The sequence below is a fragment of the Chamaea fasciata genome, unplaced genomic scaffold (genome assembly GCF_029207755.1).
Source record: "Chamaea fasciata isolate MVZ Bird 193981 ecotype frontalis unplaced genomic scaffold, bChaFas1.0.hap1 SCAF_25, whole genome shotgun sequence".
NCBI classification, from domain to species: domain Eukaryota; kingdom Metazoa; phylum Chordata; class Aves; order Passeriformes; family Sylviidae; genus Chamaea; species Chamaea fasciata.
In genome coordinates this window covers 769,962-792,980 of record NW_027094110.1, presented here as the reverse complement: position 1 = coordinate 792,980, position 23,019 = coordinate 769,962, and the positions used below count along the sequence as shown (strand labels likewise).

Genomic DNA, 23,019 nt, shown 5'->3' with positions numbered 1-23,019 from the left:
ACCAGCAAGGCAGGCCAGGGTTGGCCCTGGAGTCCCTCAGTGCCTCCATCCCCTGGTGCCGCCACGGAGCAAAGAGCGCGGTCCCTGCCTGTCACACGCGCACATGGCGCACAAAGGTCGCTGGTTATTGCTCTATTAATGCCACCAATAAACTAAAATATCTCGAAGAGAGCCTCTCTCCCTGCCGGCCGCAGACAAGATCCCAGCTGAGATACAGTTAATCACTTCATTTTCTTTCCTTTTCCTTAGCCAAGGCATGGAATGGCCGCCCCACGATCACAGCCCCGGTTCCAAGCCAAGGGAGGCAGGAAAAGCAGAGTGGCTGCACTGGTGTTATCTGACCAAGTGTGGGCTGAGTGCTCCTGATCAGAGGGAGAGTTGAGACTGGAGTAGAAAGGCAGAAAAGGAAAAGGACATCCACAAAGCAGTAGCAAGGCCAGAGAGCAACACTGCCCTGCCAGGCACGCCTCTGAAGTATTTTAAATATATAATATGAGGGGAAAATCCATCAAGCAATTCTGTCTGGCTCTGTTAGAGAGAGACAAGCAGAGTGCTGTGCCCACAGAACTCAGACCTCAGGGCAGCTGCTGCCCGGCAGATGAGGCTCCTGTCCTGCAAACACAGCTTTTGTCCCAGCAGAGAAGGCTGAGGTTCCATCAGGGCAGTTCCAGGAGCACCCACAGCATTTCCCCATCGCTGGTACTGTGGGATGGAGAACCCAGCCCCACGCCAAAGCTGGGACATGGTTTATCCCTACGGCACAAGATCCAGTCATTGAATTTGCTGCTGCTGAGGCTCAGGGAGCTACAGGGCGTTCTGTGGGTTTTCCTTAAGATTATATCCATCTAAAAGTCAGAACAAAACTCTTGCAAAACCCAAAGGAGGAACCACGGCAGCAGGGCCACTGATTTCTCTGCAGAAAACACATCCAGGGTCTCCCTGCAAAGCTCCCTGTGCCCCTTGGGGCCGAGGTGGCTGCGCCCCACAGATGGGTCCAGCTCAGCCCCTGTTCCCTCATCTGCTCACAGACAAAAAAAACCCAAAAGAGATTAAAAACTCAGCCCTGCCTCAGCAGAGCGTTCCTGGGGCTGTTTGGGGCACCGTGTGCTGCTGACCTCTTGCTGCCAGCACCCCAGGGGCAGGAGCTGCTTTGGGGCACGGAGCAGCCACGGCCTGGGGAGCACAGGACCAGCTGTGGGTGACCCCACATCCCACCCAGGGCCTGCAGGAGTAAAGGACAATGTTTAACCACCTGCACTGGGCTCCCTCTGATGTTCTCCAAGTGAAACTTGATGCTGCTCAGCAAAGACACACCTCTTCCAGGGTGTTGTGCAAAATTCTGCATTTTAACGTAGGACAGGAAATATGAAAAGAGGTGGGCAGAACCCAAACAGCCCCGCTGGCCAGGCCGAGCAGCAGGGAGCAAAGCAAAGGCTTTGCTTGGCTTATCCATCCACCCACCCGTGATTTTCCAGGGCTTTGGAAGCTGCAGCTCCTCCGCTAACAGGTTTTTAAAGAGTCACATTGCTGCTTCCCTCAGGAGCAGCCCTGCAGAGGGTTCTTTGTTCCTTCCTTCTCTCTCATGCTGCATTTCCTGACTCCACAGTGGGATGGGTCGGTTGCAAAAGATTCTCATTCCCTTTCTGGGATTGGTTTTGGCCTTCTGGTTCTATTCTGCGAGGGACACTTTCAAACCGGGTAAGTATCCAAAGTGAATCTGTCTTTAAGGAAAAAAAAAACTACAAAAAAAAAGCCACATTTGGGTGTTTTGCATAGAAACCGGACAGGGCTCGGACCAAGCCACGTCCCAGCCTTTGTGTGGTGGCAGAGACTGGAAAGTCGCTTTTACAAAGATTTGGAACCAAACTGAACAAGGACTGTGCAGGAAAACGTCCCGGGGGAGCAGGTGAAGCAGGGGGCAAGAGGCAGAGGGCACCGAGTGCTGCGTTTTCCTGCGTGCAGGAAAACAGTTTGTAAACGAGGCTTGTAAGTGTTAGAGTTTAAGTCTGGAGCACGCGCTCAGTGGATTGTTTTTGTTACAGAATAGTCGGGGCGTTGATAAATTGTGCCCTGGTTTGTGGAAAAAGCTGCTGGAAGAGCCCAGCGCTGTCCCTGTGTCACTGCATTCTGCAGCAGCTCCACAGCTTTTTCCATGCGATGGGAGAGCCCTGCTGGTGCCGGATGCTTTGCACTCGCAGACTCCTTTACCTTCCAATTAACTGCCGGTTCTGAAGGGCACTCAGTGATTTTTGGTTTTCTTTAGTTTCAAGGTTTTTTTTCCTAATAGCATTTGGCTAACTGAAATGGCTGTGCCTCCGTGGCAGAGATGCTGCGGGGGAAGCGGGTGATCGTGACGGGAGCCAGCACGGGCATCGGGGAGCAGATGGCTTATCACCTGGCACGGATGGGATCCCACATCCTCGTCACGGCACGGACAGAGGCCAGGCTGCAGAACGTAAATGACAACCGGGGCACGCTCGTGTTCACGGCAGGGCTCACACAGACATGGGGAGGGGAGGGGGCTGCTGTCACAGCCACGGGAACATCCACAGCAGCACAGCTCCCAGCCGGGAACAGGGACACCCACAGCTCCCAGCCGGGCATGGGGACACCCACAGGTCCCAGCCGGACAGGGGGACACCCACAGGTCCCAGGCAGTCCCAGGTCCCTGTGTGCTCTGCGCAGGCCCAGCAATCCCCTCCTGCAGACACGGCACCCCGCACTCCACGTTCCCGTGCCTGAACTGAACACACATCCCCACACGCCCTCATTCCACGGCGGTGCTGGGCAGGCTCCTGCTCCCCTGCACACGTGCAATTCCAGCCCGGCAGAAGGAGCCAGACTGCCCCAGGTAACGCGCTCACACAAGGAATCATTTTCCAGGCTCCCTTTGAAGCTCACAAGGCTCCAAACACACTCCCACAACTCCAAACCGCCGGTTTAAGGTGGGGACACATCACAGGGAGCTCAGGCAGCCACTCCCGCAGCACAGGGGGCTCCGGGGGCAGGGAGGGGGCTGCTGACTGCGCTGTCGTGCAGGTGGTGCGGCGGTGCCTGGAGCTGGGAGCGGCCTCGGCGCGGTTCGTCAGCGGCACCATGGAGGACACAGCCTTCGCCCAGCACGTGGTGAGGGAGGCACAGACCTCCCTGGGTACGTCTGCAGCCTGCTCTGCACGCTGCCAGCATCTCGGCCTGGGCCTGCTCTTTGCCACGTGGAAAAAAAGTGGGAGAGATGGGAAAAATTCTCCCCCAACTCTGCCCCTTGCAGCCCTGCTCCTCTGGCTGCACTGCTGCCTCTCAAACTGAACTGCGCTCTCGATTTCAGCTCTGTGGCCTCCTGACACTCTGTTGCAGTGTCACAGCCCCGGATTTCATCAGCCCAGTGCCAGGGTCTGGCAGACCCAGCAGCCCTGGCCATTGTGGCCATGGGTCACAGCTCAGAAATGCACCAGCCCAGCTCCATGTGGAGCACTCCCTCTCCCTCCCCAGCCCACAGGACAATTCAGGGGTGATCTCCCTTGGGCCGTGGTATTTGCATTCTGAACTAAAAAAAATATATCACAACAAAATATTTACTGGCAGCCACCATCCAGGCTGTATCCCTGCTCCGGAGATAACAGGCCACAGCTCTGACCCAAAAACCTGATTTCCTTGGATTACACTTATTCCGCTCCTAGAAATGCTGTTCTGGTACTGCTCCGCTCCTGGAAATGGTGGCTGCAGCCCTCTCCCCCCCAGCACTAATGCCCATTTCCCTGCTTGCAGGAGGCCTTGACATGCTGATTCTTAACCACGTCGGTGCATCCTACTTCGGCTTTTTTGATGGGGACGTTGAGCACGTCCGAAAGCTCCTGGAAATCAACTTCCTCAGCTACGTGGCCATGACCACGTCGGCCCTGCCCATGCTGAAGGAGAGCGAGGGCAGCATCGTGGTGGTCTCATCCATGGCAGGTGAGTGGGCAGTGCCACCAGCCTGGTGACAGGGGACTCACCCAAAGGCACCTGGGCTGATTGTCAGTACACAGAGACACCAGGCATCCTACAGGAGTCAGCTGAACACTAAAACCCTGCCACAACCAGCCCCAGCACCCAAATCCAGATGGGTTTGGGGTTCTCCTGATGGCAAAATTTGTTTTCTGCTCAACCCAATCGCCCTGTTTTGTTTTTTGACCAGCACTGCAATTAAACCCCATGGCTGCTGTGCTGGTCAGTGCTCTGGTGACCAGCTCAGCCGCCAGGGACAAGAGTTTCAACTTTGCTCCATCTCTCCCCTCTGAGGGTTTTGTGGTTCCTGTGGGCTGCCCATGCCCTGGGCAGAGATGTGAGCCATGGCTTTGGCCTTAAGAGCTGGAAGCCAACAAGAATATTTGCAAGGCTGCTGTTCAGGGGCCAGGATGACACTCCACTGACTGTAAACTCCCTCCGGGTAAAATACTGTCTGATGAAGGGCAAAAGAGAGGCTGAGGCAGAGCAGCCCCGCGTGCTAACACAGAACTTCACTCTGTGTCCAGGTAAAGTCGGGTTTCCCTTTACCGTCCCCTACTCTGCGACTAAGTTTGCCCTGGATGGATTTTTCAGCTCCCTGAGGCAGGAATTCACCATTCAGAGCATTAACGTTTCCATCACGCTCTGCATCCTCGGCTTCATCGACACCGGTAAGAGCAGCGCTGCTCTGTCCCTGCTCGGGGCTGAGCGCCCCCATCCCTCCTCCTCCTCCTGCCCCCGCCCCTCTGCCGCCACCTCAGCAGCGTCCCCGGGGGATGCCACCTCCCCGCCACCAAAAACAGCCTCAAAAGTCACTGACTTCCCCATGCCACATAAAGCCGGGCACGGCACACAGGCCGGCACAGCCCGACACCTCCTCAGGTGTTCACTGTCCCCTCAGCCCCCGGTGCGCCTCTCGGGGTCCCCACTGTCCCCTCATCCCCCGGTGCGCCTCTCGGGGTCCCCACTGTCCCCTCAGCCCCCGGTGCCCCTCTCGGGGTCCCCACTGTCCCCTCAGCCCCCGGTGCCCCTCTCGGGGTCCCCACTGTCCCCTCAGCCCCCGGTGCCCCTCTCGGGGTCCCCACTGTCCCCTCATCCCCCGGTGCCCCTCTCGGGGTCCCCACTGTCCCCTCATTCCCCGGTGCCCCTCTCGGGGTCCCCACTGTCCCCTCATCCCCCGGTGCCCCTCTCGGGGTCCCCACTCTCCCCATATCTCCCGGGGGTTCCCGGCGCTGACCCGGCCCGCAGAGCGCGCAGTGCGCGCTGCCGCGGAGGTGCTGCGGGAGCGGCCGGCGCCGCGGGACGAGTGCGCGCTGGAGATCCTCAAGGGCGCGGCGCTGCGCCGGAGGGAGCTCTACTACCGCTACAGCTCCACGCGGCTGCCGCTGCTGCTGCGGGACTGCGCCGCGGAGCTCCTGGATTACCTGGTGCGGAGCCGCTACCGCCTGCCCGCGCCCCCCGGAGCCCCCCGCCCGCCGCACTGAGCCGCGGACACCGGGAGGGTCCCCGGCCACCGGGAGGGTCGTGCCCGGCGTCGCCACCCCCTCTCTGCAATGCGCTGGGGGCACTCGCAGGGACAGAGCGGGGCCCGCCGCGGCGGCTCCGTGCCCTGCTCGCCCCACCCGGCCGCGGAACGCTGATTATTAAGGTAATTGTTAAATAAAGTGTATTACCCGGACAGCTCTGCGTGTGCTGGGGGGGGTTTATCGCCGTTCTCAGCTGTTCATGGGCACAGCTCCACCGGACACTGCCGGGGACCCAGGGCCTCTCCACCCTCCCAGGGAACAATTCCTTCCTAATTTCACTTCTTACCCCAAGATCACCTGCACAAACCAGCTCACACAGAGTGAGCCCTGCCCTTTAAACTTCCAGAAAATCGCTCTCAAACCCGTTTGCCCAGCAGACACTGAGCAGCATCAGAGCACCAAGAAGGCTGGAGAGTCTCCAGTTCATCCTCTTGGCTCTTTTACTGCCGTTTGCAACCCATGGATTCCTCAACAGTGATATTTTTTTTAGGGGTAAGAGCCACCCAACAAACGGCCAGTACTATAGCCACAGTGATATCCCAGAGGATAAACCAGAATCATCAGCAATGGTTGGGAAATGGAACCTTTGCCAGCCCTGCTCTCTCCAGAAATTGCTTTGAAGCTGTACAACAGAGAGTGCTGATCAGTAAATCCCTGTGACAGCCAGTGATTCCTCCTGGTTTAGATGTGGAGAGGGGAGAGAGGGATGCCCACTCATCCCACAGCTGTCTGCTCTGAGGGGACACCGCTGTCCCAGCCCCCAGGACAGCCCCCAAACCACGCACCCACTGCTCTGTGGAGCTGGAACTGTTCAGTTCCTTCCCTTCAGAGCTCTCAAAAAGCACAGCTGCCAGTCCTGGCAGGCCAAGGGTGCAAAGGCACAGCCTAAAGTCCAAAGCCACACGCTTCATTAGGTTAATGTTTGCTAAATTACCGGCAGGGCAAAGAAAAGGTCCAACAGATACCAGCAAACTTGTGTAAGACCCAGCTCAAAACTTGCCAGCCCCAACTGCAGCCTCCAGCCACCTTCACCTCTGCAAAGGGATGGGATTGCTCCTGAAGGTTTTCATCCCTTTGTTGGGAGCAGCACTGGCCTTTTATTTTTATTCAGCACCCGAGAACTTCAATGAAGGTAAGTCCTGGGACAAAGAGGCTGTACAAGCACAGCAAGGCTGCTGCCAGGAGGGCAGAGTGTGCCCTGCACAGGGACCTGGAACGGCCTGGCAGAGCCAGAGCAGGAGGGCTGGGAGGGCAGAGAGCCCCTGGGCACGGGGTCAGAGCACAGGGAAAACTCCTGGAACTACCCAGCGTCTGACCTCTGTAAATGACTTATTCAGGAAACAAGCAGTTTTCCTACTTTAAACACCCAACCCTTTTAAACAGTCACAACCTTTTGGCCAGCCCTCACCGCCCCTGGCCAGGCTGGGTGCACAGCTCGAGCTCACATGAGCTCCCCACCAAACTGGGACCAGGGATCAGACTCCAGCAGGGTCTGCTGAGGCTGGCAGGGACAGAGAGGAGCCGCAGGGACAGGGAAAGGGTCCGCGTGCAGAGGGGCAGCCAGGGCTGTGCCAGCCCTGAGCTCTGCACCCTCCTCTGCAGAGATGCTGCGGGGGAAGCGGGTGATCGTGACGGGGGCCAGCAGCGGCATCGGGGAGCAGATGGCTTATCACCTGGCACGGATGGAGGCCCACCTGCTGCTCACGGCACGCACAGAGGCCAAGCTGCAGAAAGTAAACGGCAAGCAGGGCTGGAGGTGGATATTCACCCCAGCCTGGGCACACCTGGCACCCTCCAGATCCACCCCAGGGCCCCCCCAGCATGAACCCTGTCTGGGCCAGGGCAGGAACAGCCTGGGCTGGGGGTTCCATGCAGAGGAGCCCCCCCAAGCCCGTCCTGTCCCCCCAGGTCGTGGAGCGATGCCTGGAGCTGGGCGCTGCCTCCGCCAGCTACATCAGCGGCTCCATGGACAGCCCCAGCCTGCCCGAGGAGGTGCTCAGGGAGGCCGAGAACACCTGGGGTAGGTGCTGTGCCCCTCCTGGCCCCGCAGCACAGCCCGGCCGCCGGGAGCCGCCGGGTTCCGGGCGATGGCGAACCTGCTCTGCCCCCAGGTGGCCTGGACATGCTCATCCTGAACCACATCGGCCAGAGCAGCTTCAGCTACTTCAGCGGGGACGTGGGCCACGTCCGGCAGCTCATGGAGACCAACTTTGTCAGCTACGTGGCCCTGGCCACGGCTGCCCTGCCCATGCTGAAGGAGAGCGAGGGCAGCATTGTGGTGGTTTCGTCCGTAGCAGGTGAGCTCAGGGGGGCCCTGCCCACAGCCCTTCCTCTGCCTGCCAGGGATCCCTGCCCAGGCTCTTCTCCAAAAGGCAGAGCAAGGGCCACACGCAGAGAGCTGGGACTCAGGGTCAGCACATGATTTCGATCTTCGGTGCACAATTCAAATGGTCCAAGAAATTTATATTTTGTCCAGTCGGTCTCTTGGCACCCTCTGATCACCTTCACACGCTGCAGTGCAGGTGATTTCACAGGCATGGCCACATACTGAACCCACATTTGCAACACGTGGGCATCTCTGCAGGGACACTGGAGCAGTATCAGCTGCACCGGAAGGCACTTTGTTCCATATGTGACATTTTAAACATTCCTGCGTGTGTTTATTTCCCTCAAGCATCCATGACAGCTTATTCCAACACTCAACACTGTGACTACTGACAGGGCAGGAGGAAGGGAGAGCTGTCCTGCCCAGCACCTGCCCCCCAGCATTGTGTCTCTGCTCCATCCAGGTAGAATTGCCGGCCCTTTTACTGCTCCCTACTCCGCAACCAAGTTCGCCTTAGAGGGGTTTTTCAGCTCCTTGAGGCAGGAACTCATCATCGACAAGGTCAACGTTTCCATCACGCTCTGCATCCTGGGCTACATCAACACAGGTGAGCTCAGCCCCAGCGGGGCCCCGCGGCCCAGCCCATTCCTGCCAAGCTGAGCCCACCACCCACCCCTGGCCCTGGCCTGCCCCTGCAGTGTCCGTGCAGCTGTGGAAGGAGCAGGGCCCCAACTCTCCAACTCTCAGACAGACCTGGCCTGAGGCCTTTGGCTCTGCCACCCTCGCAGTGAACTCAGGGGAGTCCCTGTGGCCGCTCAAGAGATGGAAAGGGAAGGGACGGATTGTTACAATTGTTATTTTCACAGTTCTAAGCCTCGTTAAACAGATCTGATCCCCGGTCTGTGTTGGACTGAGGATGCCCCAGACACCCTGAGCGGGCTGATGGTGCCTGTGACCGTGTCCCCTCCTGACACATCCCTGTCCCCTGCAGAGAGCGCCGTGCGCGCCGTGTCCCACGTCATCCCGGACACACCGGCCCCCAAGGAGGAGTGTGCCCTGGAGATCATCCGGGCGGGAGCGCTGCGCCGGCGGGAGCTGCTGTACCCGCCCCGGGCCGTGGGCACCATGCTCCTCCTCCGCAGCTTCGCCCCCGAGCTCCTCGACTCCCTCATCCGTGGCAGCTACCGCCTGGAAAACGTCCGGAGAACGTAACCCCTGAACGGTGCTGGGACACCTGGGGCCACGCAGGACGGAGCTGGGGCTAACCCAGCTGCTTGGGTGACCCTTTCCTCACCGCTGGGGCATCCCTGTGCTGGCAGCCTGGGGCAGGACGCTCCCGGAGCGTGTAACGCAGCACAAAGATGTCTTTTTCAGTAACGGACTCTTCGTAAAGGGATTCTTCCAACCAGGAGGCACTTCAGAGAAGTCCTGCAGCAGCATCTGCTGCCAGTGTCCTGCTCAGCAGCAGGATTCCTGCCCAACCTGCAGAAACTGTTCCCTCTGGAAAGGCACCGAGGCAGCTGAGCTGAGCCCGGGCCCAGAACCAAGGTTTGGGCCAAGCAGCACAAACCACCCAAAGCCACCAGAGAGTCTCTGAATCTGGAGACTTTCTGTCACACCTTGCTTCCACGCCGGTCTTTGTAAAAATAAATCCAGTGTTACTCTGAGATCTCTGCTCTTCCGGGTGTTCCTTCCCCACGTGCACTAGCAGGGAGCCCTTATCAGGGCACGGCGCCCTTATCAGTGCCCAGCTGGCTAAACCGACCTCCTCCCGATTTGCATTAACGAAGCTTTCACTTCTCTAAAGACCTTAATGAATTTCTGCCATTCCTGACCTCTCCTCAGCTGCCAAAACTACTTTTTTTTTCCTTCCCTCTTTCCAATCCGCAAGAAGCCTTACAATAATAGCAGTACTGTACTTCCCTAAGGCTGGATTTCTCTGCCCCAAAGCCTCTCGGGGAAACTTCGTCCCCGAGTGCCACGAGCAGTTCCATGAGCCAGCACTCAGCCTCTGGGTCACAGAGCAGCCGAGGGGGGATGCCCCAAAAGATAACTGCCGCCTCTGCCCAGGGCCAGGCTGGACACTCGGGGCTCCCGAGATAAGCCTGTGAGCGCACACAGGAACCGGGGCTCGGCCGCAGCTGCACCGTTTCCTGTTTGACAGAGAAAAGGAGAGCACAAGATGAGGTGGGTGGCACGAGGAGGGCAGCTGGGGCGTGTTCCTGCCCGATAACACCCGGCCCGGCACGGCGCCCGAGGGGCAGGACAGGACCCTGGCACCAGGTAAGTGCTGGAGCACCCACAGCACCAGGCTGGTGGGGCTGGAGGGGAGCACGGGCTAAAAGCAGCACCAGGCACCTTTTTCCCCTCTCTTTGCACCCCAATTTCAGCCTACACAGCCTCCCCCGGGAAGCTGTAACGTGAGCCAGCAAGGAGCACAGGTTTTCTTCTGGCTTCCCTTGAAGCAAGAAGTGCAACAGCTTGGAAAGCAAAGATAGAGGGCATGTTTAATTAGAGAAGGTAATTTGGGGTAACAGAAAGAGGAAATAGGGAATCAGCTTGTCAGGAAAGCCTCAACGGTTTGTTCAGCCCGGGGTGAGTAATGGACTGGGTTTCTTTAAGCTTTATCCTTCTTTTCAGTGCATTTTTGGTGAGCTGAGGCTTTTACAGCCCTGGGAGAGGCTGGGCAGGCCAGAGGCAGCACAGGTGGGAGAGGGCTGAGCTTTTTCTGATGGGGAGAGATGGATGAGTGAGACTGAGCAGGACACACAACTGGGCCTTTTCTAAAACAGAGCAAAATGAGTCGAAAAACGCTCAGCATTTGGAGCAGTGTCCTGGCTGGGGCTTGGGGGCACCTTCCCCACCCAGGGCAAGAGCTGCCCACCCCGAAAATGCTGCTGACCCTCAAAGGAGACCCCTAGGGTAAAAGACAGCACCAGGAAGGAGCTTTGAGCACCCCACAGCTACCACGAGGACGCTAACAAGAATTACAGAGCCGATTTCAATACAAACTAAAAAGCACGGAAGCATTCTGCACTCCAGAAGCACTGCCCGATACCCCACAACCATTAAACCCTAAAAACGGCTGGTTTTCGCTCAGGGCCTGTGTTTTGCCCTGGTTTCTGCTCAGGGCCTGTGTTTTGCCCTGGTTTCACAGGGCAGAGCCCCCGAGGGGACAAGGCCGGCATGCCCAGGAGGGCTCGGCCCGGGCGGCGGCCGGGGGAGAGCTACGAGGAGCGGAGCGAGCGGCGGCAGGAGGCTCGGGAGCGGCTGCGCTGCAGGAACAATGTCACCACCTGCCGCCGCCCGGCCCGGCCCGCACCGCGCCCCACGCACAGCCCCCGGCAAACCGAGTTCCTCAGGAGGAGGAACCTGGCGGCCGAGGCCGGGGGGACCCTGCCGGGACAGGAGCCCGAGGCGCGAACCCCTCCGGAGCCCAGCCCAAGCATCCTTCAGGTAACACCTGCTCTGCTCAGAGCTCAGCCTGCCCCACGTAACAACTGCCCCAGGTAACACCTGCCCCGCGGCTCAGAGCTCAGCCTGCTCCAGCCACCACCAGAGCATCAGCACCCGAGTCAAAACACAGCCAAAATGCAGGCTGTACAGACAAAAATGTGCATTTCCCTGCGAACTGCAGAGTCAGGTGTGGGGACACGCCCCTGCTCCTCTCCCTTTTGCCAAGCCCTGAACCACTTGGAGATTTTTCTGCCGTTTCTCCCAGTACAACTCCACGTTTTTGCTGCCAGGCTGCAGTTTTACACTTTAACAAATTATTTTTCCCCTTGATAAGTGAGCTCCATCCAGCTGGCTTCCCTCCATCACCTGTGCCGTGAGCAGGAAGGGTGGAGGAGGCAGGAGACTCCCTGGCACTCATCACCCCCCTGTGCCACACAGGAACCCAGAGGGCTCCCTGCCTTCAAGAACACCTTTGGAGGGGTGCAAAACACCCCAGGCAGAGCCAAACAGATCTCCCTGTAAATGTATTTCTGCGTAAAAATTCCCTGGTACACCCCGGGGGCTCAGCAAGCTGCGTGAGCAGAGACAGCAGAGCACGAGGTGATTTACACAGACACGCCTCGAGCTCCCTGCACAGCACCAGAGTGAGCAGAGCAATCACCCACCTCCTGCTGCCTCTTGGTTCAGCGGCTCCAGCCCCAGGAATGTGCAACAAGCACTGACATGCAGGGGCCTTTCCTGCTGAGCTGGCAGAGCTAAACCAGGCCCCAGCCCAGGGCAGCAGAACTGGCACCTCTGCTCTGAGGCAGCAGAGACCCACCCCAGGGCCCAGCTCCCGCCCACCTTGTCCCATTCTGGGGGTGACATTCCCTCCGTCCCAGCAGCCAGGCTGTTCGCCACTTTGCCACAAAGCTCTGGAGCTGCTGCAGCCACAGCAGTAGATCCCTGCGGGTCTGCCACGGCTCCTTGGCATCTCCTTGCTGCCCCTGACCTCCAGCCCCTGCCCTGAGGCTGTTTTGGGGAGACACTGACTCCAGCTGCCCTCTCGTTCCAGCACCCGAGGAGCTGCCCCACATTCCCCCCTGCTCAGTCCCTGCTGAGCCTCAGCAGCCCCCAGGGACGAGGGGACTCTCTCAACACCCAAGGTACGTGAGGGATGCTCAGATTTCCCCAACACGACGTTCCCTTCCCACCTTCCCCTCTCCATGGAGCTGTTTGGGCTCAGCTGGCAGCGCCCCAGCCCAGTCTGAGTTTTCCCTGTCGACTGCAGGGATTAGGAATATTTTTCCAGGGGAAGGATAAACCAGCCCACAGCTTGGCCAGCAGCTGCTCTGCCCCAGGGCTGCCCTGTTGCTGTCCCAAGAGTGACTTCACTGCAGGATAATTCCATGCTGTTTCTCTGTCCACCAGAGCAGGGATTTCTTTCTCTCTTGTGCCCACTGAGCTGTCACTGGACACTTTAAGCTGGGAGCAATGGGAGCAGAGACGGACACACTCACAAAAAACACCCACAGCCCCTCAGGGGGATCACTCACACCCTCTCACTTTGCTTCCACAGGAACCCAGACCCTCCCAAAGCCAAGCTCAGCAGTGAGGGACTCGAGCCAGCAGACAGAGTAAGCAGCTCCTGCCCCATCCCTGTCCCTGGGAATTCCCACAGGGCAGCAGCTCCCCAAGCCCCAAAGCGCTCCCCCTCCAAAAGGGACAAGGTTTGCTGCCCAGACTCACAGCTCAGCTGGGGAGGGGGTGGCCAGGCTGAAGAGCCTCCCTGACACCTCAGTAACACACTCTGCTTTTCGTTTCAGCTGGGGAATAGCAGTTTTAAATAAGGTAAGGAAAGCACAGGTAACTCCTGAAAGTTCAACTGCTGTGGAAATATTTCCACTTCCCTGGAAAAGCTAACCCAATGGACCCCAGCAGGCTCTCCTTCTCCACCCAAACACAGGCTGCTAAATCACTTTCATTTAAAAATATTTAGATTTTTGTAGCAAGTTCATGACATGTTTATAAACTGAAACAACCCTACTTAAAACATTTGCCCTTTCCCTTCCAGGAAATGGTACAGCTCTCCAACTACCTGAAGGTAGGTACCAAACCCACTGGGACGGCTGGTTTTCATCAAGAGTAATACTTTTAAAATTAGTATTAATATTGCTCAAAGCCCAGTTTTAACATGGCCAAAAAAGCCAACAGACCTCCAAGTCCTGGAGGCCCCAAGCAGGGCCTGGGGGGCTCTGGGCTGTCCCCCACTGACCCTGCCCCCCTGCCCACAGGAGGCCCTGCACCGCGAGCTGCTGCTCAAGCAGAAGATGGTGATTTTACAGGAGCTTCTGTCCACTCTGCTGCAGGCATCAGAGAAATCCTGGCAGGTACCACAGAGCTGCAGAAACCCTCGTCACCTCCCCTGCCTCGCTGTCACCTCTCTGCTGCGGGAGGGTGGGACACACTCAGGAGAAAAGGGGGAACTTGGCCTGAATTTTTCTCTTTTGTGCCCCAAGAGATTCTCGCAAAATGCACCTTGCCTTCAGATCAACAGCAAGGCTTTCTTATGGGATCATCACATCAAATAATTCATGCCCTTGTGGCATTAAAAAAAAAAAAAAGTGGTTTGAAAGTTCTGTTGGGGCAGAGAAGCGAGTGATTGGGCGAGGGGGAACAAAAACTCGTGTTAGACATCCTGTGCTCAGAAACTTCCGCCTGTGCTCGCTCCTTCGATATAACGTGAGCAGGAAAAAACACCCAGCCACACTGGCAGGAAGTGGCCACGAAACCTCAGATTACAGGCAGGTGGGTGCCCCTTGCTGCTCCCTGCCCCTGCTGCAGGACAGACTTTGCTGCTGCCTCCTGCACGCCGCTGTTCATCAGCCTGAGACTCCCCTCAGTGCCGGAGCCAACAGGCAGATGCTGCTGCTCGGAGGGGATTCCACGAGGCAGGTGGGGCTGGGGGGCTTCTCCAGGGGGTGCTGGCAAAGGGAGGGAGGGATGGAAAGTGTGGAATGGAAAGTGAGGGTTGGCTGCCCCTTCCCAGCCTCGGGTGTGATGCCAAATGTTAGTTGCAGCAGTTTTTTAACCCGAACAGTTTGTGTTTCAAAGATGAGCTGCTGAATGCCTGTGGATGATGTGGCAGCGACTCCTGGAACGGCCACAGGGCCATCCCTGAGGTGCTGTCCAGGGGTGGCTGTGGCTCCATGGGGCAAGGGAAGGCTCTGCAGGAGGATGGGGGGGTCAGACTGCAGGAAAAAGCATTTGGTTCCTTCCCCTCCCACAACTTCACTTGGAGGTCAGAGAGACCTCCCAGGTCTGTGTCTTAAACCCCCCCAGCTGTAAAACTTGCTCAGCTGATCCAGAAACGCTGCCAGAGGAAGGATGATGCTCAGTGAGTCTCTGTTATGATTAAGGCCCCTTCCAACCCAACCCCTTCCATGGTTTCTGCTCCAAAGCCCAGGAAGGGCCTGATTGCCTCGATCATGGCACAGCCACATCTGTGCACAGCAGCTGGAGCCTGTGCAGGCAGCAGAGGAGGAGAGCTGAGGAAAACCAGGCAGGATACTGCACATCTAAAATTGCTTTTCAAAATTCCACCTACTTGCTAAGAGCCTTTAGCTCTTTGCACCAACAACTGAACAGGGAAGATTTCGTCTTTGGGACTGTAAACGTCCTTCTGTGCAAATTTAAACAGTGCTGACACACCAGGGAGTCTGGTTTTGCTTGGGTCTGTCAGCTATTCCTGGAACATCAAGGAGTTTCTCTTCAGAGTCGTGACTTCAAACAGCAGTGGGCAGAGAGGATATTGGTGTTCTCAGTACTGCTGGTGGAAAAACAGCCTACGTGAACTCTTTGCTAGAAATGTTATCTGAATTTGCTCACAGTCTGCTTCCACAAAGCCCGAGCAGCCTGACTAACACCGAGAGATGATGGGGAGGAAAATGAATCATCACCCGTGCCCTCCATCCCCCTGCCCAACTGCAGATGTTGCAATACCGACCCAACCTATTTTCTAAGGAAAAGAGCGAGACAAGACCTTTCCAGCAGCTGGAGGCAGGGAGGGAGCACAGGCAGAGACCAGGGGATCCGTGGGGACAGGCAGCAGCTGCATTCCTGCCAAAGCCAGCCAGAACAACCCCAAATCCCCCCGCTCCTAACTTGTCATGTCACTGCCAGCACCTGCACTCAGTAACCAGAGAAACTGCCTCGGGACAGGTTCTCAATCCATAAAAGTTTTACTTCCCCCATATCCCATTTATTCTGGGGCTGGGAAGGTTTACTTGAGCTCTCAGCACTGAGGAGACTTTGATCTGATTACAGATGAAGGGAAAAAATGAATCAAAACACAACCCAACAAAAAACATCAGGGGCACATTGTGCAGCTCATGATTTCACGTCTCGCTTCAATTGCTTTTTCCCCAGGGTCAGCTGAACGAAGACAAACTGAGGTGCAAACTACGGGTGCTGGAGAACCAGCTGCAGGCCTGCGCCCAGGTAATGTCTGAGCCACTGACAAACGCAGGGGAGGAAAGGCAGGAAAACAAAAACCAGGCCTCGTAAGTGGGTCGGGTCTCAGTTTCTACACCAATCTGATCAGATACCTGTCCAAAAAGGACTTTAACTCTTGGCTGAAGCAATGCTTCGCAGCACTTTAGCAGTAGCATTTACACACTCTGGGTTTGCCAATGCTCAGGTTTAGCCAGGTCAGGGATCTGACAGATAATCACCTCAAACTTCCTTTCTTTAAAGAGTTACTCAAAGGAGTGTGTGAAGAAGATCCTGATAGAGATGGAGGACCAGAAGCAGACCTATGAGCAGAAGGCAAAAGAGGCTCTTCAGAAGATGCTGGAGGACAAACTCCAAACAGAGCAGCAGCTGCAAAACTCTCAGGTGAGCAACATGTCTTACAGCTGGCTTGGCTTTAACTTAGTCCAGCTGTGACAAAGAAAACCCACATGTCAGGGAAAGGTGGTGATCAGCAGCAAAGATTAAAAAATACAATGTTTTAGGTACTGAGCAAAGCCCAAAGCAGCTTTAATGCAACCTGTGCTCACTGCAAGAGCTGCACATCAAGTCACAGACAGCTCACAGCTGGGGAACTGTACTTGAGTTTGTCAGCTTGAATTGCAATCCCTTCCTCCCCACCACCCCCTGCTCCGCACACACTCACACACACAGGGCACCAGGCCTCCAGAGCTGCTTTTCTCTGGAGTTGCTCATTTGTATGAAAACAGGTTTTCCCCAAGAGGCGGCGAGTCGCTTTGACCCACGGGGTAACTGGTATTTGCAGAAAAACGAGTGAGTTTTATCCCAAGCACAGGGGTGTGCTCCGAGGGAACGCTGCCCATGTGGCTCTGTCCATCAGGTGGCATCAGCCCCACACGAGTTTCTGTGTCCTGGTGCTGGGGGAGCCAGCACGGCCCCGCTGGTGTCACCCAGGGCAGGCTGGCACCATGGCCCTGGGTCACCCACAGCCCCGGGTCCCTGTGTCCCCTCCAGAGAAGCCTGGCAGAGACACGAGAGGACCTGGCCTTCTGGAAAGAGCACGACGCCACCCTCAAGGCCGAACTGACCAGGGTGACCGCGGCACACACCGAGCTCAAAAACAGCTTCCAGGCTTTACAGAGCGAGCTCCAGGTAGGCCGGCTCCCCGCGGGAGCAGCTCTCTCTGCAATGCGGCGTTTTGCCGGTGCCGGGTCGCCCAGAGCAGCCGGGCCTGCCCCGTCCCTGGAGGTGGCCAAGGCTGGACGGGGCTCAGAGCACCCGGGGCCAGCAGAAGGTGGTCGGGGGCAGGCCGGGATGAGCAGGAACATGCTCCCAAGGCCGAGCAGGCTGTGACCGTGTGTCCCTCGGCCAGCGGGCGGACACGCAGAGCGAGCGGCTGAGCCGGGAGCTGCGGGCGCTGCAGGAGGAGCGCACGGAGCTGCTACACACGGCCAGCGCCCTGCGCAGCGACAACGACCGCCAGGCCGGGCACATCCGACACATCCAAGGTACCCGGGGCCGGGAACGGGGCGGGCTGTGCCCTCCAAAAACACGGAGGGGACAAGGGAAACGCTGCCAGAGCCACGGTGCTTAGAGCCGCTTGCTTCCGACGTGCTGCGCGCCTCAGCTTGCCACAAAAGCTTCTGGTTGCCAAAGTCCCCCAAAAGTCGCTCCTGACTAGATTAAAGAGTTCAGAGAAGTGGCTTTGCTGGAGGAGAGGATGTAATGGAGGACATGAAATGAAACAAAAGTTTAAGATGTGCCCTCAGTTTGAACCAGGACTTTTCCCCCTTGCCAGACCATCCAGCACAGCCCTGCAGCCCCGGCGCTGTGTGATGAGGGGATTACAGAGGAGCTGATAATGTCCCAAAGCACCAGTTCAGACGGAGGCCAGGAAACTCACACACGTTATTTCAAACTCACACTCGGCTATTTCAAACATAATTAAGGAAGAGAAAGTGGGTTGCAGTTCTAATCTCGTAACAGGTCTTGCGTGAACAGCTTTAAAATAAACCATAAATGACTTGAACACAAGGCACGAGAGGAAAAAGTTGCCAAAAAAGAAAGGGCAATAAACAGCTAAAAGTCACATCCCTTCAGAGAAAGTCCAGAGCAAGCAACATCTGCTCCACTCTACACACGTGGAGAACAGAAAAGCACCACCCTTGCCTAAAGATACACAGATTTACACCAACCCTGATTTCCTCCTGTCCTTATTTCAGATAAATTGCAAAAGGAACAAGAGCAGAAGGTAACACTGGAGGAAACAATCAGCCATTTGCAGAGTAAGTAACACGGAAATGCACAAAGTTAGAGACCTCCTTTAGTGCTGTCGACAACAATTTCCTTTTTGTGTTCCCAGACTTGATCCACAACCAGAACAACCAAGGGAAGAGCCAGGAGGTGACGGTGCAAAGGAAAGGTCAGCAAACTTTGTAACCCCCACGTAGCATTCCCTGGACACAGGAGCCTAGCCCTGACCCTAGGAAAAGTCTACAGTGGTTTAGAATAAAGGGTTATTTTAGAGCTACGCAGAATGAGTTGTTTTGCTAGCTAACATTAAAACATAAATGTATTTATGATGGCAAACACTTTACAAAATAAATGGATTTCACTGCAAATTCTACTTCAGTGGCTACACCATATTTTTTTCCCAAACGAAACACATTCCAGTTTATAATTGCAATCACAGCTGTACTTGACGAGAAGAAAGTAATAAAAAAGGCATTTTCACTCTCCCTCCCCTCCATTTCTGGCAACTGCTCAGAAACATTGCTCTTAAGGTGATGAACTTGTAGCTACAGCAGAGACAGGCCTGTGATAACAAAGTCAGCTCCTGTGTCTCCTGCTTTGTGCATGGCACACAAATATTATCCTTAAACTGTGCTGAGTAAACAAGAACTAAAGCCAACCCAGAGCCTGGAGCAGTTTCTCATCAGAAGCCTGACTCTTTTCTAGACCAGGTTTCCACCACACAGACCCCACCTCTCACTCCTGCCACGGAGAAGGCAAACGCTCTGTTAGAGCGCCCCGAGGAGGAGGAGGAGGGAACAGAAAGCCTGAAGGATGAGATGCAGAAAAGGACACCCCAGCTCACAGCAAAGGAGAACGAGGTGAGGAAGTCACTCAGTTGTTGCTGGTGCGAGAGCTCCAGCAGAAACACCAGCACCAAAGCTCCTGCAAGGATTAGCTGCCCTAATTTTTTATCCTGATATCACCCTTGCCTGAATCCCCAGTGAAGCACCTACACACAAGGACAGGGCTGCAGGAGCAGAGCTCTCCCTGCACAAACCCACTCCTGCTCTCACAGACAGGAGAGCCTCAGCAGCCTCACAGGGAAAAGCCAAAGCCACACTTTAAGAACCAAGCCCCTCAGCATAAAGAGAGGAGGAAAAGAAAACGCTTACTATGATAACAACAAAAATAACAGGAAAGGCCTGCTAACAGAAACAATGCCTGTACAACTAGGCTGCAAAAAAAAAACGAACAAAAACCAAACAACCAAAGCTTTACAGCCTTTTACACACGTTTTGCCATCAAACCAGCCTTCTGCCAACCAACAGCCCCTCAGTTCTCATAGCAGTGTTCAGCCAGCAAGGATTTACTAAAAAAGACTTATAAAAAAGTAAATTGCAACTCCCTGTAGCAGAGCTGAGAGCCACACAGGAGAAGAGCTGGTCACACTAACCCACAGGGCTGAGGGCACCATCAGGCTTTATCCGGGAGCTCCCGGGAGGGGTTTATAAAGCACAGACACAGGAAGTGGGGGGGACAAGACACCCAGGTGCCCCCACTTTCTCCTGAAGCCTCTGGGCACAGGCAGCTCCTTCCATAGCTGTTGCCTCTGCTCTGCTCATCAGAATGTCAGGACGAACTCGCTCTGTCTGGGTGGTCAGGAAAAGGGGCCATCCCTGAGTTTTGGGGCTGTGCGGCACAACCAAGGCACCTGTCCCATGTGTCCCATCTCTCAGAGGGTTAAAAGGACTGTCGGGAATTGCTGTCAGGGTCAGTGAAATGCAGAAGGGATTTCACATTGAGGGGCAAACCCTGACAGGAGTCTGCATTCCACGTCTTCCTGACCTGCACACTGCTGCAGTCATAAAAACCGCTGATGCTCCTTTCCCCCCGTGCTGTGGCTGTGGCAGCAAAGCCAGGCAGGAGTGGGAGGGTGGCAGGCGGGCACTGGCCCAGCACCACGCCGCAGTAACGCTGAGCTCTGCTCTGTCCCTGCAGGTACCCGAGGACGCTCAGGCAGCAGAGCTGGGCCGTGCCCCGGTGCAGCTGAAGCGCTGCAGCCGCTGCAGCAGCGCAGGTGTGCACAGAGCCGAGGGGACCCGTCCTGCCGAGAGCCCCTCGCTGTGCTCGCAGTGCTCGGAGCTGCGGGCAGAGCTGGAGGCGCTGAGTGAGGAGTACCAGTCCTGCCTGGCCCGGCTGCGCCAGTGCCGCGACGAGCTCAACCGCTCCCAGGGCAGCCAGGCTCAGGTGGGAGCCCCTGTGACCCCAGCGCTGCCGTGGGACAGATCCCCCTCCTGTGTGCCGTGCAGAGGCATGAACGACACGTTTGCTGGGGCTGAGATGAGAAGTGGCATCCCCCAGCGCTCCCCTTGTAACACAAGCTTCTCCCGGCAGAGACAGCGCGGTCCCTGGATCCCTCTCCTGGTGGCAGTGGCAGCAGTGGCCATCGCCACCTTCCTGCTGAGCTCCAACCTGTGAAGGAGCTCCGTGACGACTGACCTCACTGCGGGAACTGACCTCTGCTTCGCCAAAAACTACCTGACCTCACCGCGCCGTCTGCTGTTCTGTGTGTGCACGTTGGGTTTGTATCCTGAGCTGGTTTCACTCCACACAAGTCCCAGGGAGCACGGGGACATCACCCCTTCCCTCGGCTGCTTTAACCTCTGTGTTCCTGCTGGAGGCTGCACTGCCCAGTCCCCGAGGCTCCGAGGGACAAAGCCCCTCTGGCCACCACTTGCCGGGGCGAGAGGGACAGGGCATGCCGTGCCCTTGGCATCCAGCCCGCCTGGGGTTTGTGGCCCCCAAGTCCTCCTCCTGTATTTATTGCCTCCCTAAATGGGAGGTACGCATCCTGGGCCATCTCCGCTCTTACCTGACAAAGAAATCCAACTCAGGGGGGCTCTTTAGCACAGTCCCCTCCTGTGTCCTGAGCAATTCTGCCACCTCACACCCACCAGGCCCAGTTCTATCCCACTCCTGCAGCCTCCCGAGTGGCCGAGCATCCCCACAGCCACAGGAGATGATTTCCCTTTCACTGCCAGCACCACATGAACTCATCTGAGACAGGGGTTTAAAGTCCCTTTTGCAGCTGCACCCTGCGGGTTTTACAGCAGCACCCGCCCCTCATTCATGTGCAGGTGCAGACACACAGGCCATGACACACCTCGCGGGGCAAGTAAATATACCTGAAATATACATGTAATATACACATAATATACACGTAGTAAACACACGTGGACCCTACAATAAACTTCACCAATTCAAAGCACTGCGGTGTTCAAATCATTTATTAATCTTCAGCTGCCCACTGCAAATAAATACACACTGACTTTGCAGGGTGTGATGTGCTAGCGGGCAGGACCGAGGCAGCAGAGCAGCTGGGAACACGCAAGTCCACACACACTTGTGTTTTTAAAAGAACATGTATTTGGTTTTGTCACCGGCCTGCAGTGACTGTCACAATTCAGTCTTCAGCGCTGAAGGACCACGAGAGATGCAGGGGACAACCCACACAGGGAACTGGATCTTCCGCCTCGGTCCCTGATGCAGTGAGGCGGCTAAAAAGTCCGAGCACGCTCGCGTTTTACAAGGCAACCGCTGGAAGAGACACGACCTCGCTCGAAATGCAGAGATCCACAAAATCGCTCTGGGCACCGAAAGCCTCCCTGAGCTCGCGGCACCAGGCATCCAGCACGTCCCCGAGCTCCGCGCACAGGCTCTCCGGCACGCTGAAGGAGTAGATCTGCACCCTGAGCCCGTCCTTTATCCGCGGGCAGGACGCCCGGGCCGTGAACACCCTCAGCGGGGTCAGCGCCAGGCAGTTCTCGCTGCCCTCGGCGAAGGTGTACACGGCGGGGTAGCCCAGCAGCACCCCGGCCACGGTGCACAGGTTCCAGTCTGCGCCGGGGACAACCTCGCTGGCGGTGACCGGCTCGGCGCCGGCGGCCTCGGCGCCCCGCAGGTGCCCGCGGAGGGCGGCGAGGTGGCCCCGCACGGCCCGGGCCCGTTCCGGCCCGCACAGCTGCGGGCCCCGCCGGCCCGCGGACACGTCCACCAGCGGCGCGGGCCGGGCGCGGAGCACGGCGCCGACCCGCCCGAGGGCCGGCCCCGGCCGCAGCACCAGCGCCGAGCCGCCCACGCCCAGCACGTGGAGGCGGCCCGGGGCCAGGCCGGCCTCCCGCAGCCGGCCCAGGTACCGCCGCAGCTCGGCCGGGCCCGCGGCCCCGCAGTCCCACAGCAGCGCCGGCTTCAGCCCGGCCGCCACGGCCAGCACCTCCCCGGCCGCCTGCAGCGCTCGGGCCGCGGGCAGCCGCCGCCTCCGCCCGGCGCCGGCCCCCAGCGCCTCCCGGGCCGCCGCCACCAGCAGCGGCACCGCCGCCGGCCCCGGCGCCATCGGCGGAAGCCTCCAGGAGCCCGCGGTTCCGGGGCGGGCCCCAGCCGGGCCCGGCCCCGGCGGAGCCACCTCCTGCCGGGCGGGGCCGGGAGCGGGGCCGGGGACGGGGCCGGGAGCGGGGCCGGGAGCGGGGCCGGGAGCGGGGCCGGGGCCGGGGCCGGGAGCGGGGCCGGGAGCGGGGCCGGGGCCGGGAGCGGGGCCGGGGACGGGGCCGGGAGCGGGGCCGGGAGCGGGGCCGGGGCCGGGGGAAGAGGCGGAGCAGCGGCGTCACCGGGATCCGGGCCGGGGACCGGGCCGGGGCAGCGGCACGGCCGGGAGAAGGACCGTGGCCAGGAGAAGGACCGGGAGCCGGGCCGGGGCAGCTCCATGGCCGGGAGAGGCGCCGGGAGCCGGGCCGGGGCAGCGCCCGCAGCCTGGGCACAAAGCAGGGGACGGGGACAGCGCCGAGCCGTGCTGGGAGCCGCTGACAGCCCTCTACTACCACTGAGTGTTCAGGGTTGTATAGATCTAAACAATTCTTATCAGCCCCCAGGAGACTGGAGGAGCTGCAGAGGTCCCTTCCACCGCCACTCTGGTTTATATGTATCTGCACTGCCTGTGTATCTGCATCCCAATTAATAAACCCCAGA

At 57.8% G+C, this 23,019-nt stretch overlaps 4 protein-coding genes across 6 annotated transcripts; 3 read left to right on the top strand and 1 right to left on the bottom strand.

Annotated features, from left to right (window-relative positions):
• Positions 1-1,365: 1,365 nt before the first annotated feature.
• Positions 1,366-5,655, top strand: LOC136301013 (11-beta-hydroxysteroid dehydrogenase 1-like). The gene is given in 8 exon segments (XM_066203796.1): positions 1,366-1,432; positions 1,435-1,507; positions 1,607-1,698; positions 2,325-2,455; positions 3,040-3,151; positions 3,766-3,951; positions 4,512-4,655; positions 5,233-5,655. Coding segments are annotated over 8 exon segments (1,041 nt in total). The 3' UTR covers positions 5,469-5,655.
• Positions 5,656-6,518: 863 nt separating this feature from the next.
• HSD11B1 (hydroxysteroid 11-beta dehydrogenase 1) lies at positions 6,519-9,503 on the top strand. The gene is made up of 6 exons (XM_066203835.1): positions 6,519-6,642; positions 7,113-7,243; positions 7,419-7,530; positions 7,622-7,807; positions 8,300-8,443; positions 8,828-9,503. The coding sequence occupies exons 1-6, from the start codon at positions 6,555-6,557 to the stop codon at positions 9,046-9,048; spliced, it is 882 nt and encodes a 293-aa protein (XP_066059932.1). The 5' UTR covers positions 6,519-6,554; the 3' UTR covers positions 9,049-9,503.
• Positions 9,504-10,037: 534 nt separating this feature from the next.
• On the top strand, positions 10,038-21,265 carry TRAF3IP3 (TRAF3 interacting protein 3). Of its 3 annotated transcripts, none has more exons than XM_066203859.1 (16): positions 10,038-10,119; positions 10,994-11,292; positions 12,347-12,437; positions 12,851-12,908; positions 13,098-13,122; positions 13,346-13,375; positions 13,566-13,661; positions 15,700-15,771; positions 16,027-16,167; positions 16,777-16,914; positions 17,135-17,270; positions 17,985-18,047; positions 18,125-18,184; positions 18,721-18,875; positions 19,996-20,244; positions 20,392-21,265. In XM_066203859.1, the coding sequence occupies exons 2-16, from the start codon at positions 11,023-11,025 to the stop codon at positions 20,473-20,475; spliced, it is 1,668 nt and encodes a 555-aa protein (XP_066059956.1). In that variant the 5' UTR covers positions 10,038-10,119; positions 10,994-11,022; the 3' UTR covers positions 20,476-21,265. The 3 variants fall into 3 exon arrangements, with proteins under 3 accessions (XP_066059956.1, XP_066059957.1, XP_066059958.1); XM_066203860.1 differs by lacking the exon at positions 10,038-10,119 and adding an exon at positions 10,160-10,431; XM_066203861.1 differs by lacking the exons at positions 10,038-10,119; positions 10,994-11,292; positions 12,347-12,437; ... (2 more) ...; positions 13,346-13,375; positions 13,566-13,661 and adding an exon at positions 13,669-14,079.
• A 135-nt stretch (positions 21,266-21,400) lies between these two features.
• On the bottom strand, positions 21,401-22,400 carry CUNH1orf74 (chromosome unknown C1orf74 homolog). Its single transcript, XM_066203862.1, has one exon. The coding sequence runs from the start codon at positions 22,388-22,390 to the stop codon at positions 21,581-21,583; it is 810 nt and encodes a 269-aa protein (XP_066059959.1). The 5' UTR covers positions 22,391-22,400; the 3' UTR covers positions 21,401-21,580.
• Positions 22,401-23,019: the final 619 nt, after the last annotated feature.

Coding starts and splice junctions, on each gene's coding strand:
- HSD11B1 (XM_066203835.1), top strand. CDS start 6,555: ATGGGATTGCTCCTGAAGGTTTTCATCCCTTTGTTGGGAGCAGCACTG. Junction 7,531..7,621: donor GGAGGCCGAGAACACCTGGG/GTAGGTGCTGTG, acceptor CTCTGCCCCCAG/GTGGCCTGGACATGCTCATC. Junction 7,808..8,299: donor GGTGGTTTCGTCCGTAGCAG/GTGAGCTCAGGG, acceptor TGCTCCATCCAG/GTAGAATTGCCGGCCCTTTT.
- TRAF3IP3 (XM_066203859.1), top strand. CDS start 11,023: ATGCCCAGGAGGGCTCGGCCCGGGCGGCGGCCGGGGGAGAGCTACGAG. Junction 12,438..12,850: donor GGACTCTCTCAACACCCAAG/GTACGTGAGGGA, acceptor TTGCTTCCACAG/GAACCCAGACCCTCCCAAAG. Junction 13,376..13,565: donor AGCTCTCCAACTACCTGAAG/GTAGGTACCAAA, acceptor CCCTGCCCACAG/GAGGCCCTGCACCGCGAGCT.
- CUNH1orf74 (XM_066203862.1), bottom strand. CDS start 22,390: ATGGCGCCGGGGCCGGCGGCGGTGCCGCTGCTGGTGGCGGCGGCCCGG.